Source organism: Nansenia antarctica (assembly GCF_963989245.1).
Source record: "Nansenia antarctica genome assembly, chromosome: 3".
NCBI classification, from domain to species: Eukaryota; Metazoa; Chordata; class Actinopteri; order Argentiniformes; family Microstomatidae; genus Nansenia; species Nansenia antarctica.
This window is the reverse complement of record NC_137688.1, coordinates 57,132,776-57,148,049: the sequence shown is the minus strand read 5'-3', so window position 1 is coordinate 57,148,049 and position 15,274 is coordinate 57,132,776. Positions and strand designations below refer to the sequence as shown.

The window sequence follows — 15,274 nt, the reverse complement described above, 5'->3', positions numbered from 1 at the left end:
CCCCAGAAGGCTCATAGCTAGTGTACTGGTTAGTAACAGGGGTTATGATAATGTATTCCCCAAACTCTCTTTACAAGGGACAATGGTTATGGGCAATTCCTTTTTAATGACCATAGTCAGTGTGCCCTTTTAACTGTGTTTCATGGATGCTTGAGCATGAAAGAGAAATCTTTGGTGGATCCATAGAAATAATGTATTTAAAAAGAGTTTAGGCTGCCTTAAGTAGGAGTGTGTGTCACCGCAAAATACAGCATTTTAATTATGGTAGGACTCCCCAGAGGGTGAGCGACATGCACGGTTTCATAAGGTACCACTGCCAGCAAGCCTTGCTAGGCGAATAATGTCAACCTCTGATCATTAGGGCGGTGGTATCATTAAAAGCCAACATCAGTCTTTTTGGCATTTTTTTTTGCTGATATGCTGTACTGTATAAGATCCTGGGGGCTCTTATTGCACAATGATTCAAGTCTGAAAATTGTCATTTAGGTCAATGTATGTTTACTTTGGATAATACATAATAAATGATCTTTTCTTAGCTCCTCCTAAAACGGGTTAGGGTTATATATCCAATCCATAGAGTGGATCCAGATCCAAATGTGTCGTGGCTAGCCTGTTTGTCAAATATAACTAACCACTGGCTTTTTGGTGTCAAACAACCTTTTGACACATTATTGTGAATTGCTCCAAGCTATATCTGGCGTTACTTCCACAAATAGCTCTGTGAATGACTAGCATCTTCTATCCTTTTAGTTTTTTTGGCTGGCATGGCGGGCTTTTAAAGTAGTTTAGCGAGAGGTTCTCAACATTAAGCTCAATTATCCAAAATGGTCATATAGTTTATTCAAAATGTGCTACATAGAGTATGTAAAGTGCAGTGACTAAGTGCCTCATCCAACATTATACTGGATCCTAAAAGGGCCTTTTCTGCCCAGCAGAAAATGTAGAAGGCCAAGTGTTGCATCTTTGTAACTCAATCATAGAAACAATTCCAGCATTGCCACACCAGCATACAGCATAGGAATATGAAAGCGTAGGTCATTTAGCAATAGTAAAAAAAAAAGGAGAAAACATTGTAGTTCTTTTCTAAGTGATGACGCAGGGCCTTACCTGCTTGGCTGGTGGCGATGCTGACTGCTGCGAAGAGTCTCTGTGTGCGGCTGAGGTCGGAGACCCCGTTGACGGCCTCGACCTCGAAGGTGTAGTTGGCGTGGGCCAGCAGGTCCATGACAGTCACATAGGTGTCCCCTAATCCAGCCTGCTGAGGGGAGTATCCCACGTTCCCCCCGCACGGCACACACTCCTCTGGCTCCCAGCTGCACCGCCGGCACATAATCCTGTAGGTGACGTCGTTGCGGCCGCCAGTGTCAGCCGGCGGGCTCCACTCCAGACTGACGGTGGTCTGGTTGATGTTGTAGACCAGGTTCTGCGGCGCCGAGGGAGGTCCTGTCAGGGCGGACAAGGAGGGAGCCAGGGTTAAATAACAGAGTGCCAAGGAAAGTGACAGGCGACTGTGTGCACTGACTGGATCTGTGGATTCACTGTTCTCTGAGACTGCCATGGGACATGCCAGTTCTACCCCCTCGGCCAGGCACTGACACACAATTATAATAGAGCTCACTTCCAGAAAAAGTAGCTCAGGTATACTGAGAGGAAGTCAAACTCCTAGGCGATGCCAAGGTCAATGTGGATGAGGCTGTGAATCAGAGCAACTCATGGGAACTGTTATTGCATACATCATAGTTACTACCACACTCTATGTTACTATTATGTTATGTTATTATGTTATGTTATGTTATAGTTACTACCACACTCCGACTCTGACAGATTGAAACATTTGTACCAAATCTACAGAAATTATTTAAATGTCAAACCATAATTCCGGGAATTATTCTGAAAGGAGGATCAGAGGTGGTTCTGTCAGAAGCATTGGCTCTCCCCCTGTACTGCCAAAAATACAATTATCCCCGCTGTGAGACAAAGAGTTTCCTTTCCAATGAATTGTGGAGACACGTTTATGTTTTTGAAAAATAGGCAGACTGAAAGTCTGACTCTTCCCAAGAATTTATGAGTGACATTAAATCCAAGTTATCACCCACAATAGATGCGAGATAAAATATCACTTTAGGTACAATAAGCACCAATTCCATAATGCCCAGAGAATGCGGTTCGAATGTGAATCGTGGCGTAACGGCAAAGAAGTAGCTCAGCTCATAAAACAATGATTTATAAATTGCTGCTTTTATCATTCATGGCTCGGTTTTTATGACCCAGATGTTTATGCTGAAATTGAGTGCTGGTTTTATATCCCCTTAATGCAGTATAGATTATGACTTGTAATCGTCGCTGGTTTTCAAAACATCTTTAATTCTCTCACAAAAATACTAAATGAATCCATTGTAATTTAAATGAACGTTGGAAATGGGGCTCAGCCCATTTAATTTGACATATTCACTTACAAATAGGTAATACATATGCATAGAACAAATACTACAATCACAACAGTCTGGCTCATTAATACAGCGCTTAGTTTATTTTTTTCTCATTCCACTTAATAGGAAGAATGGGGCAGGAGGAAGCATCCATATTCATGGCCGTAGAGGGAGACTCTGGCGCTCTGAAGATGAAAGAGCCACCTGTGGCAGGTGAAGGGGATAGGCTAGACTCTCACTATCGCAAGGCACGACAGCCCTGTCGCTGACACTCGACCCGCTCTCTTAATCCTCTTCAGGCTCAAAGAGAAGACCCTCTCACACACACACACACACACACACACACTCACACACACACACACACACACACACACACACACACACACACACACACACACACACACACACACCACTCAGGGATCGGTTTGTGCTACATTTCCATGGCCACAGTGACCAATGATAATATCTCATTATCTCTGGAACTCTCATTTGGGTCTCAGGTGTCAGATATCAAGGCGGGGATTTTCTGAGATACAAGATTAGATTTCAGAGATAGATTAGAGTGAACTAGATCTTCTGTGTCTTGGTCTTGTTTTGCAGATATACACAGTGCAACCTCCCCTTGTGGTTCTATGCAATTCACAGAATTTCCTGTTTCCTCGGCTCCTCTTTGTTCCCTGCCTCTGCTCAGGGAGACGGGCACAGTCCCCCCCCCCCCCCCCCCCCCGCTTTACCTGCAGCTCAGAGAAGCGACACATCCTGAGCCCTCCGCTGTCTGTCTGCTGATCCTCGTAGCTCAAGGGCTCGTCACTCCCTCTCCCCCCCTCTCTCTTTTTCTGTCTCTCACTCCCTCTCTCTCTGTCTTATCTCTTCATGTTTTCCCCTCTCACCCCCTCCTCCCAGTGAAGTTTCATTTCACGGATTAGCCTTCCATAGCCCTCACAGTCTGAGATGTCTCAATCATATGCTAGCTTCTTCCCCGACGCTGAATTACGACTCTGGGGTGTGTGTGTGTGTGTGTGTGTGGGGGGGGGGGGGGGGGGGGTGTATGTGTGGTCTGTCACTTCCCTTGCAAGTTGTATTAGAGCAAATCCTCTAGACGCTGTACGAACCTGTGATATTTTGGAGCTGAATAAGTCCCTCCAAAAATCACATTCTCACTCGCCTACCTGATGACAGAAACAGTAATGTGGGGGGGGGGGCTTTTCTCCAATCTATCTCGAATTAAATACTTATAGTTATAATGGTCTTATAAAAATGCTTTTATTTAGCAGCAGATTGTTAATTAGGTCATCTTTCGGAGCCTGTCTCTGCTCTGTGTAGATAGTTGCGCGACCTGAGTAAGTCTGATCTTAGAAGAGAGGAATCCAGTGTTTATTTGCTGTGTGAAGTGCTCTTGGCAGTCTAAGCCCATCCACTGCTTATAAGCAGGCTGCTCACTAATTGGAAGGATGGAGGGGAGGTGGGGTGGAGGGAGGTGAATGGTATTCAAATCACCCATGAGGTAATCCTTAATCTACAAACATGTGTCATGACCCTTGACCTTGCCCTAACATTGTAGCTGTGGTAAAAACCTGGATGAGTGAAACCATGCGGAAGAGGGAGGCCGTGATAGGAGAAGGAGGGGAAGAGGGGACTTGTACGTTCCACTGCCCCCCAGCCGTCCCCTAGCAACTACAGGCAGGATGGAACCTCTGAGAGATGTCAACTTGTTGAGGTGCCGAATTTGAGTGGGACGACGGGGGGTTTGGGGGGGGAGTTGGGAGGGGGGTGGATGGCTGCTTACAACTGCCCTTTTCAGACCCTGCTAGCGCCAGCACTGCTCACAGCTGTCACATGATTGATGCCCACTACCAAACCTGTCAACAGCTCAAGCAGCTTTGCCCTGCTTCTGGAAAAATGCTCAGAGCCTTCCACATATATCTCATTATCTCATGGGTCTGCATAAGAATGGAATGAGCAAATATTGTATAAACAACGTTATACAACGTATTTTTTCTTCCCTCACAACATGTCATACAATACATGTTTTTTTTTTTGTTGCACCTTTTGAATGACTTCTCTCTCAACATATCCACATTTCATCTGTATCTTTCACCCCCCCTGCCCACCAATCTCAGTCTCATGAACACATTCTTTATCCCAGTGCTGCACAGCTCTGTCTCAATGTTTGCCCAGGGCCTAAGATATGGTCGGTTTGAAAGCACCCATTTAAAAATCTGTCAATCAAGCTTTTTGTTCAAGCAATGTAAATTCACTTTCAATTACTATTCAATCCCAGTCCAGTCCAGACCCCTCGGAGGAGATCTCTGGTCAGAATCCTAACCTGCCTACTTAAGCTCCGGCTTAATTCAATCTCAGAAAGACAACCCAAGTGAAAAAAAAGTATACTTAAGTGTATTGATAATAGATTAAAGGAGTCATTAATATGCTTAAAATGTAGTTTTTTTTAAACCTCCTTAAAGTACTGTCTTTGTACTTTTGTACTTACATGAAATATTAGATTAGATTCAACTTCATTGTCATTGACAGAGTACAAGTACAAAGACAGCGAAAGGCAGTATTTAAAATATACTTACATTTCAGCCCTTACATTGGTGCTAGTATATTGTGCTTTAGTGATTTAGGGGTTAGTGAGGATTCAATGACCATTGATGTGGTTACAACATGTTAATCCAGCAATGATTGATTTATTTTTGTGTTGCTGACATGCACCAGAGGTTTAATAGAAAGCACGAAGAAATATAAAACGTTGCAAAAAAGACTTGGATTGAGTGTCATTTTCAATAGAACCTCTTTAGAACCACAGTTGTATATAATATATAAGAGGAGTTTATATAACTCTTGATTGAGGAAGAAAATCTGTTAAATACTTTAGACAGCTTGGGCATTTCATACTTTAGTTTCTACCAAAGTGATTCTTCATAGCGAAACAGCCAGAGGGCATAGAAAAAAAAGCACAAAAAAAAAAAACTTTTTCATCTTTCTATTGCATGTGTGTTCTGCCCTTGGTCAATGTAAGAGGCAATTGTAGAGCAGTAAAGTTAGTATTTTCAACTCCCCACAGTAAAACCCCAGCATGGCAGTGGAGGGGAGGGTAATAATGGATCTGTCTTTCATAAAATGTGGGCCTTTTGTTGCTACCAGTTGTGGATTAAGGGGGTCATCAACAGACAACAATTAGGTCAACTTGCTTACAGTGTGTTCCGTTGTTGTTCGAGTCAGACAGAGAATGGGGACTAAACAGATAAATCCGGGCATAAGTTCAACAGGGAAGAGAGTGGGAAGAAGTTGAGCTAATGTGGTGAGAATAAATCAGCCTGTCAGAGAGAAGAGGAACTCCACTTTCCCAAATCTCTTCGTATTAGCCGAGTCCAAGCTTTCACCACCCAACAGTACTGTTCTTTCAGGTTAAGCCTAATTTCACTGTCCCTGTGTCGTGTTCCTCCGTACTCCCCCCCCCCCCGCCCCACACACACACTCCCTCTTCACTCCCTGTGAAAGCTCGTCTGTGGAGCCAGTCCAGAAATGTTGGAGGAGGACACAGTGTAAAAACACCACGTGCCCTGGTGAATGAACCTGTTTGGGAACGGATTTGGGAGCAAATCAGCCCCGCCCTCTTAAATGGATCCCCTGGCCTGTGTAAACAAGTCATCAATGCCTGTCACATAATTGCAACATTGGCCAGGACAAATGGAGAGACGGGGAGCTGCCTGGGCTACTGCTCACTGTAATTGCAATCTTTTAGACGGGAAATGGCAAATTGCTTCTCTGATCATTAGCTACCGGCGTAGGCAGAGGAAAAAAAACACACAAGCCCATGAACATAATTATAAAGACATATTGGGAAGCAGAGCACTGGTATGGCTCTGGAAGTGGATGGAGAACAGATCTGGGGGTTTTCATGAGACTCATCCAGACTGAACATTCCCTGCGTGGGCAGTGGGGGTCTGGGGATCTGGTGAGTGTGTGTGCGTGTGTGTGTGTGTGTGTTCACGGTTGTATAAACGCAGGCTCTCGTACTAGTCCGTCCTGTGTTTACCTAGTAACCAACAGTACTTACTTGTGCAGGCCACAGACGGCGGGTCGGACAGCGCCCTGTAGTAGCCGTCCTCACAGTCACAGCGCCAGGAGCCCTCTCTGTCGTTGAAGCTGTGAGCGGGGCAACGGGAGCACTGAAGGTCCTGGGACGAGGACTTGTAGAATCCACGCCCACATGCTATGGATTGAAAAAAGGGGAAGGGAGGGGAAGAGAGAGAGAGAGAGAGTTTGGTTCACACTTGAATTCACATAAAGAACAGGGCATGATAGAACAGACCATTATGCTCCTATTTACATCTTGGAGCAGCTGGTGTTTGGATCAGCCTGCCCCTCAGGCTTCATCACAGGCTTAACAAACTCATTTAAAAAAAATCACATTCCAAATACTATGTCAAAGCCTTTACTGGGGAACACTACTACCGCGTATTAACCTGAGAGGAAAAGTAGAGCTAGGTTTGGTCTGTTGAGTTATCTGGTCAGTGAATAAGTACGGCTTTCGTTTATCAAAGCACAATGTCTTAGTGAGCAATGCTGTCCTAGGCAGTCCTACAGTGCAGTGTAACAAAGAACATAGACAAGGTTGAGGAAAACTAAATGGATTATTTCAACAGTTCACCTTCAAAGATGGAGGTGACATGCATTTACTTGTCTTCCAGGGATAAAAGTAGCCTATATGCTATTCCCGTATCGTCACTGCCTATGTGAAGGGGGGTCCGACACATCCCAAAGTCAATTCATTCATTCTGGCACTAATTCAATCTATCCATACTGCCCACTGGAATTATGGGGGATCATCGTTTCAAGAATTAAGCCAAAGAATAGTCTTGAGTTAGGAAAATGAAACAAAACAGGCACAGTATTCCTCACAAAGTCTTGCAATAATATATATTTTTTAAGTGTTTAGCAAAGGAAAAGTCCAGTCACAGTGTAACAACTAAAGCTATTCATACAGACGGAGCTTTGTGAATCACGTGCATTATTCAAATTCACTTTTAAGCATTAGTGAATAGGGAAATGTCTATTTTGGGTTTGGCTTTTTTAGTTTCAACACTTCAAGTCAGCTAATCCACAGTGACCCGCTGTTTGTGGAAATCCACGCTAAGCCTGGTATAAAAAATAAAATGCAATCTAGGCCACATGATTTCTCATCCAATCTGCAAGGAATCTATACTTCTGTAAATAGCTCTGCATACAAACTATCAAATTATTCCAAAAATGCATTTTTCATGACGCATTGGGGAAATAGGATAGGATAAACAAATTATTCTGATACCAAGGTCTCAGATCTATTTTACACTATTTTTCCAGGGGTTCACAATCTTTGCCCGCCCTTCTGTGACAGATCTAAAATCGAGAGGATAAAGGGACCCAGGTTTCCTCATTTTAACACCTCCACATAGCGAGATGGGGAGGCCGAGGGACAGGGTATCCCTGTTTCAGCAACATGAAAGCCCTGTCACTCTCTATTTATCTCACTGCACCAGCCTGGTGAAACAAGACCTTTTTTTCGGAGAGGGAAAAAACACATGATTTTATCTTGAATGTTTCTTTACCTGTGAGAGCTAGTAATTGAAAACAGGGTCCGAAGGCTGTGAGAGGTACCTTGTGATAGCAATGGTGTGCCACCGACCAAAACGTATATGACCACCTATTAATCAAATTCAGGCTACTTTGATACTATGGTCTGATAACTGGTCTACCATAACATTAGACCTTCAGCATAAACACAGTTCCTACCTACACAGTTATCCTTGTCTTAGTGCATTCTCTGATATCACTATGTAAATATTCCCATATGTTGGCCTGTGTTGTGGCAGGTTTCAAGCAGGTTAAAGATTGGCCAGACATGCTGGTCGAAAGTCTGTTTTCCCCCACCACGCATGGCTGTTTAAACATTCTGATAAGCCAGCATGTCTGTTTGCCTCTGGGTTTGGGAGTGCTACTCCACTGGGTGGCCAGCATGTGGAGGGGGAAGCCCAGCTGAGCCCAGGGCTCACTCCCACTGCTACTGCCACTCTGCCGGTTCAGACACAGGCTCTGGAATGGGAGGGCTTTCAACAGTCATTTTACTTACTCCAAGTTTAAATGCAAACATTGTTGTTGTTTTTTTGATCAGTTTGTGTTTATCAATGTTTCTGACCAGCTTTGGCATCTTGCAGAAGCAACAAGGCGGCAAATTGGGCCTGAAATCAAGCAGCTGGATGACATGGCTAAGCTAACCATTTCAGAACCCACTTTTCCCTCTTCACCCATTGCAGTGCTCAGTGTGACATGCACAAACACAGCCATCCAGGCCCTGCATTCCTGTCCCAGCAGCAGAGACGCTGCTGGCAAGTTCCTGTTCCTGGCTCTATTCGGTAAAAACATACTCTTTAAACTGAGTTGTTGACGCTTTAGGTAAAAAAGCGTGTGATAGGTTGTTTTTTTCTTCCCCTTGCAGCAATCGCTTTCTTCTGAGAAGAAATACCAGTGTGCAATTACACTATGGGTGTTAACTCGAGTAGTGCTGTGTATAATATGACTGCTGACCTACCCTGACTCTCACAGGGCACTTGAAAAGAAAAATACTAATTGTGCAGTACATTGACTCTGAAACCCATTAATGTTGTACGCTGTATGCATCATGTGATCATCTTTAGCCTACCGTACACTAATGTCAGACCCTACAGACAGACGGTAATGACATACAGTATGTGAGGAGGACGTGGTTATCGTGACACCAGCACATTGCTGCCACTCAGATAAAGGCAAGCTAATGGGTTACGCTTGTTGACACAGGCGCATTAAGGCGACATTTACACCACAGGTCGTAATGCCTAGTTCCGATTTAGTGCCTATATCAGATTTCTTTGAACGCCTGCTTAGGCTACATCTACTTTTTAAAATGACCCATATCCGATACCTGTGCTTACACTTCTTCCGCCATAGACTGAAGACCCATCTCTTCAGGCTACACCTTAACTGCTCCTCTTGAGACATTTTACTAGCCCCCAGCACTGTGCCTCCTGAGACACCTGCTTCCCCCTATACTGTGTCTCCTAAGATTTCTACTTCCCCCTTGTACCGTTTCTCCTGTGTACATTTTTTTTTTCGATAACATTTTCGAATAATTCTTTCTTTCTTCTGCTATCACGACGACTGGGTGATTGCTGTGACGCTACATTGTTGTGTTAACGGTGACGAATATACATAAAACTTTTTTCAAAAGAATCATTCTTAAATTACTGAAAAATATAATTCAGGTCTTTTGATATTTAGTTTGAAACATGATTGTTGTCCACTGGTGTGACTGTCCGAGGTAATATTCTCTATGTTCAAACTACTGTAATTAAATAAAAAATAACAAACTCATTAAATACATAAGATAACAATGTTTACTATACGAAACAATAGGTTGTAAGTCTTCATATTCTAATTTTAAATGATTATGATGCATTAGCCTACATTTCGTCTGGAAAACTGATGTCCACCTAGTGTGACATCAATGTATTAATCTAAAACAGGCATTAATTATGGCATTTGATTACTGAGAAGGGTACTTCCTCATCCAGGAAGTACAGAAGTAGGGATGTCCCGATCCGATATTGATATCGGATATCGCTGCGATATTGGTCCTGAATGCTGGATCGCAGATCGCACCAGAAAAAAAATAGGCTACGATCCGCGTGCGCGATCCGGCGTGTCACTCACGTGATGACAACAGTAGTAGTCAGTGGTCACGGGCATGAGAGTTGACTACCTGTGTGTAATGAGTCTGACAATGTCATGATGCTAGCTGGTGAAATCATAAACCATTTGCTTTAGTAATTTTTCGGTTATTTACATAGTCTGAAACTACAGATGGTAAGCTTTCAAATGATGCGTCAGACATTGAAATCGGAAAGAAATTCAAGACGACACGAGTATTTGAATGTTGGTGCACCGAATGGGAATGCGACAGGAGAAAAGTGACTCTGACCAAACCACAACAACAAACGCTGCTAGCGGCTAACAGCTAACAGCGGTACATCGCTAGGAACGTCTAACTGCGTTTTTATATCATCACAACATACTGAGAGAACATGGACATGCTAAAAACACATAACTACATTCTGAATGCATCCGTTTGCGCGTCTGTTTTCAGTTTAGCGCTGCCTCTCTGGGAGCCCAGCCCCAGTTCATCAGCTCCCTCACCTCCACTCCCATCTTAACTAGATGAACACAGTCCTTGCTTTTGAACACGTCCTAAAACGAGAGTATGTTTACAAGTCATTATCACTTACTGGTAGCCTCCGACAAACGAGAACAGTTAATCCAATCCACAGATTATAAGTATTTAGTGATGGTTAAACTGTTTTTTATTATATGGACTGCGTACAAAAAATGAAAACCAGATATTGTTGACACTCCTTCGATTCTGCGACTGGTTTCTGGTCTCACCAGCGGGCTACACTTTTAAAAAGGGTCCTATAATTGATTTGCCATTTGTAAGAGAAGATAAATAGAATACAAACCTGAAGGCACTAAAACTAGAAATCAGACAGTAACTCTTTTTTTTTCTCTACAATGCTGAATGCTGCTGTTTAAATTGTTTTAACCAGTTGGTCACTGAGTACTGCAGAGTACTGTTTTTGTTGCTTGAATAAAGGCTGGCAGTCTTTAATAGCCAACTGTTGTTGTGGACTATACTGGGGAAGTATTTGTTATTATTCAGGAGTAAAACAATAAATACTAATATCGGATCGGTATCGCAGATACCTGAAGCCCAGGTATCGGTATCGGTATCGGTAGTGAAAAAATGGGATCGGGACATCCCTATACAGAAGACATCACTGGAGCACACAGTCTGAACAGAAGGTAAGTTTTAGCTCAAATATATTGATCATAATATTGGTAGGTTTCCAGCACTGTTAGAAATGGGACCAATTACGTAGTCCTCTGGTGTGACGCAATAAACATATTGATATGAACATTTTTATAAATGTCTATTATTTTACTTGAAAAAGTTATGAAAACAGTATACTGTGACATTGGAATCAATGGTTCTCTGTCGTACAACTAGGCCGATTTACCATTTACAGTTTTTTACGGTCGCTAAGTCACAGTGTTCAATACTGAAGCCACAGATTCACAACTCTTCATACAGTCAGCAGAGCAGAAACCCATGTGAACAAAACTGTGACTCTTTCTCTGTGATTTGTGCATTGCTTTCATACAAAATGCATTCAATGACTACGTTCCCCAAACTCCATAACACTTCTCTCATTCAAACTCCCCCACCTGCAAAATACTATGTACCGTATTTTCCGCACTATAAGGCGCACCGGATTATAAGGCGCACCTTCAATGAATGGCCTATTTTAGAACTGTTTTCATATATAGGGCGCACCGGATTATAAGGCGCATAGAATAGAAGATACTGCAGTCAAACGTTTGACAGGGGTTGCGTTACGCCCAAGCTCCACCTACTGCGTTGTGTCACCTCGCCATCGGCGTTGCGTCAACCTCCCGTTGTCCATGCTCCACCTGAGCGTTGCGTCACCGTCAACGTTCTACCTGCTCCACCGTCATTTGTCGCATATCAAAATATATATTTTTCCATCTCAAGTATCAGCCGTTCGTCATCCATTTTTGCAACAAGCGTCAAGGACCTGTGGTGATTCACAGCTGACAGCGTGAATAGCAATTCGCAATAGCTGCGACCACGAGCTAAAGAGTAGTTGGCTACAAGCATTTTCAATCTGCTATTATCTCTATTAGTGGATTAACCGCTGTGGTGATTTAACAGCTGATAAAAAGACATCAAGTAGACTACAAACAGAGCAAAACAAGAAAACAACACCAGAAAACAACCAATAGGCTATACAATTATAACCAACAACCAATATGTGACAGCTCCTGGTGAAATGTGCAACGTAATTTTTCATTTTACATGTGCTTAAACTACAGATTGTAAGCTTTCAAATGATGTGTCATACATTGAAATCAGAGTCACATTGAACACGACAGGCGTATTTGAATGTTGGTGCACCTCAAACACTGAATGGGAGAAAAGTGACTCTGAACGCAGCCACAGCTACGAACGCTGCTAACATCTAGCGGCTAACAAAACACATCGCTACGAAGGTCTAAACTGTATTTTAATAACGTCACAACATGCTGAGAGAACATCGACATGCTAAAAACACATAACTACACAAATAGATGAACACACAGTTCTTGCTTTTGAACACGAGCTACAACGAAAGTATGTTTACAAGTCAACCCTCCCTTACCGGTAGCCTCCGGCAAACGAGAATAATGAATCCAATAAACAAATGATAAGTGTTTAGTGATCGTTAAACTGTTGTTTATTATATCGAGTGGGTACTTTAAAACTTCAAGTTGAAAGCACCAACCTGCTAGCGCTGTTGCCTTCATTCGAATAGTGACTGTAGAGACGCTTCTACTTGCTGCTCTCTGTTCAACAACCCACTGTTCGAGTTTGTCCTCTAACTGTGGCCATCTGTGTACAACCAGTATGGATCAACCAATTAACCAATTGATCCATATATAAGGCGCTCCGGATTATAAGGCGCACTGTCGTTTTTTGAGAAAATTAAAGGCTTTTAAGTGCGCCTTATAGTGTGGAAAATACGGTATTTGCAACACATTTTTTCATTGTTAAACCATTGTGTTCAAAACTGTGAAGAACACGTTCAAAACGGAATTATTTGTTGCAATTTTGCAGTAATCGTATTCCTATCATATATGACAGAAAGCTCGCAATAAACTGTTTTTTTGCACAATGTTTGAGTGTGCAGATGCTGTTATTTTGCACTCTATTGATACTCTTCAGTTCCAGCACCTCAGCAAAGTCTGATAACGGATGAGCGGTGGTATTTTCACTATTTGCAGTAATCATATTGAAATGTCTAGAAAATATTAGCAGAATACAATGAAATGAAATAGACTAGATGCATTGCCAGGGAAGACATTAGATGTGACCAGATGCAGACCAGAGGGTGGACCAAAACCCTCAGGAGTGAGACATTTTTGGTGTGATTGCTATTGTATTGTAGCCCTGGAATTTCTGTTTTTATTTTTTATCTTCCACTTTATTTTTCACTTTTCATTTTACACAAGTACATGTAGTGTACTTTGAAGTAAATGTACCGTAACTTACTTTCTGCAAATATGATACGGAAAAAAAAGGATAAAACATGAGTGTTACTAATGCAGACTGTATGAAGAGTTGTGAATCTGTGGCTTCAGTATTGAACACTGTGACTTAGTGACCGTAAAAAACTGTAATATAAAGCCATTTCTTTCCGAAGTATGTTTAGAGGTCCGCAAAATATTGCGCACATTTTAAGGTGGAGAAGAAAGAGGATTTCATTGTTGAAGTCAGTGAAACTCACTTCAAACGTCATCAAAATGCGAAGACCGTCGTATTTTCAATGACGTGCAAATCAAAATTGAGAGTTATGCGACCTGCCTGGTTAGATTGCAGTCGAAATTACACATATCCGATTCATATCTGAGGCCAGTATGAGATTGAGGCCTGAATCGGATCTGAGAATATCAGATTCAATGTGCTTTTTTACTGCTTACACGTACTGTACATGTTACATATCCGATCTGTGCCACATATGGGTACAAATTCGGAATTGTGTCACTTCTACCAGGCGGTGTAAATGCAGCCTGAGAGACACTGAGCAGCAGACATCACCAGCCTCGTTTACCACACTGAGAAATTAGTCAGTCCTCAGAGAACAGGCCCGAGGTTAAGTAGAGAAAACAGCAGGAAAAATACAAGTCGGCGTTCCACCACCAGGCTTCTCAGAAAGCAACAGAGGCATCATGATGTTTTTCTTCCGGTGGTCAAGCGCTCTCATTCAGCGATTTGGGGGGGGGGGGGGGGGGGGGGTACAGGCTGCATACAGTGCACTGATGGAGCAAAAAAAAAGCCCTCAGATCACCAGTTAGGAGTAGACCTAAACTCGAACTGGAAATGTCTCAATCACAATCCACAATGACAGGATAAAACAAAATGGCATTATCTCGAACAAACACGCACTCAAAATGTCATTTTGCAATTGTGTTACAGACAGGTTTATTTTATTGGTTTTCCTATGAGCTATCCTTTTGAGCTTCTTAACATTCTTGAATTGTACACAACTGCAACTGTTTGCCGATTGAATGATAATCTGGATCAAGGACAAAGAGGGAAAACAACAAAAGGGATGGATGAGATTCTCAACCTGGCGTGACATTTGGTGACAGCCTGACATATTGCTTCCTGTGACCATACCAGATCATAATCATTTCTAATGTCCTTGTGTGACGCAATGGCACTTGAACTGCTTTCCCTTTAGGTTAATCATGCACTTTGATTGACAGATCATGTTAGACAAAGGACCTTCCAGCCAGTATTACCGTTACAGAAAAGCAAAGGTTTTCCCTTTCTTTGCGGTCTGTGAAATAGGCAAAAACAACTCTCTCCAGTCTCCATTAACCCTCAAATCTAATCAGGGTAGTTATCCTCATCAACCACTGAGAACAAAGGTGGACTACACCACAGGGCCCCAAATGGGCACCGGGTAATATTGAGTTTCTCCCACATCTGTCTCATTGCACTATGGTCTGGGGTTCAAAGGGAGAGAGGGAGGACTTGTAAGGGTGAGAGTGGAGGTGAGCGTTACGCTCCAACTCTCTGACCCACAGTGTGATGGAGTGAGCTTGACTGGTGCGGCCCTGACCGTCTCCGTGTCAGGGCTGTACCTCCCCCTTGGCCGTCCTCCCGTCCGGCCTGATTATGTGTTAAATCCGCCCGTGTGTCAGGA

General features: G+C 42.9%; 1 protein-coding gene across 7 annotated transcripts in view; it reads right to left on the bottom strand.

The window, feature by feature from the left end:
* The window catches only part of epha7 (eph receptor A7), a 61,038-nt gene that overhangs the window by 33,632 nt on the left and 12,132 nt on the right, over positions 1–15,274 (bottom strand). For all 7 annotated transcript variants that reach the window (XM_080526393.1, XM_080526394.1, XM_080526396.1 and 4 more), the window contains exons 3-4: positions 6,493–6,648; positions 1,108–1,443 (exon numbers count right to left, since the gene is read on the bottom strand). In XM_080526393.1, coding sequence (XP_080382519.1) covers positions 1,108–1,443; positions 6,493–6,648 — 492 coding nt within the window. The remainder of the gene's footprint in view (positions 1–1,107; positions 1,444–6,492; positions 6,649–15,274) is intronic.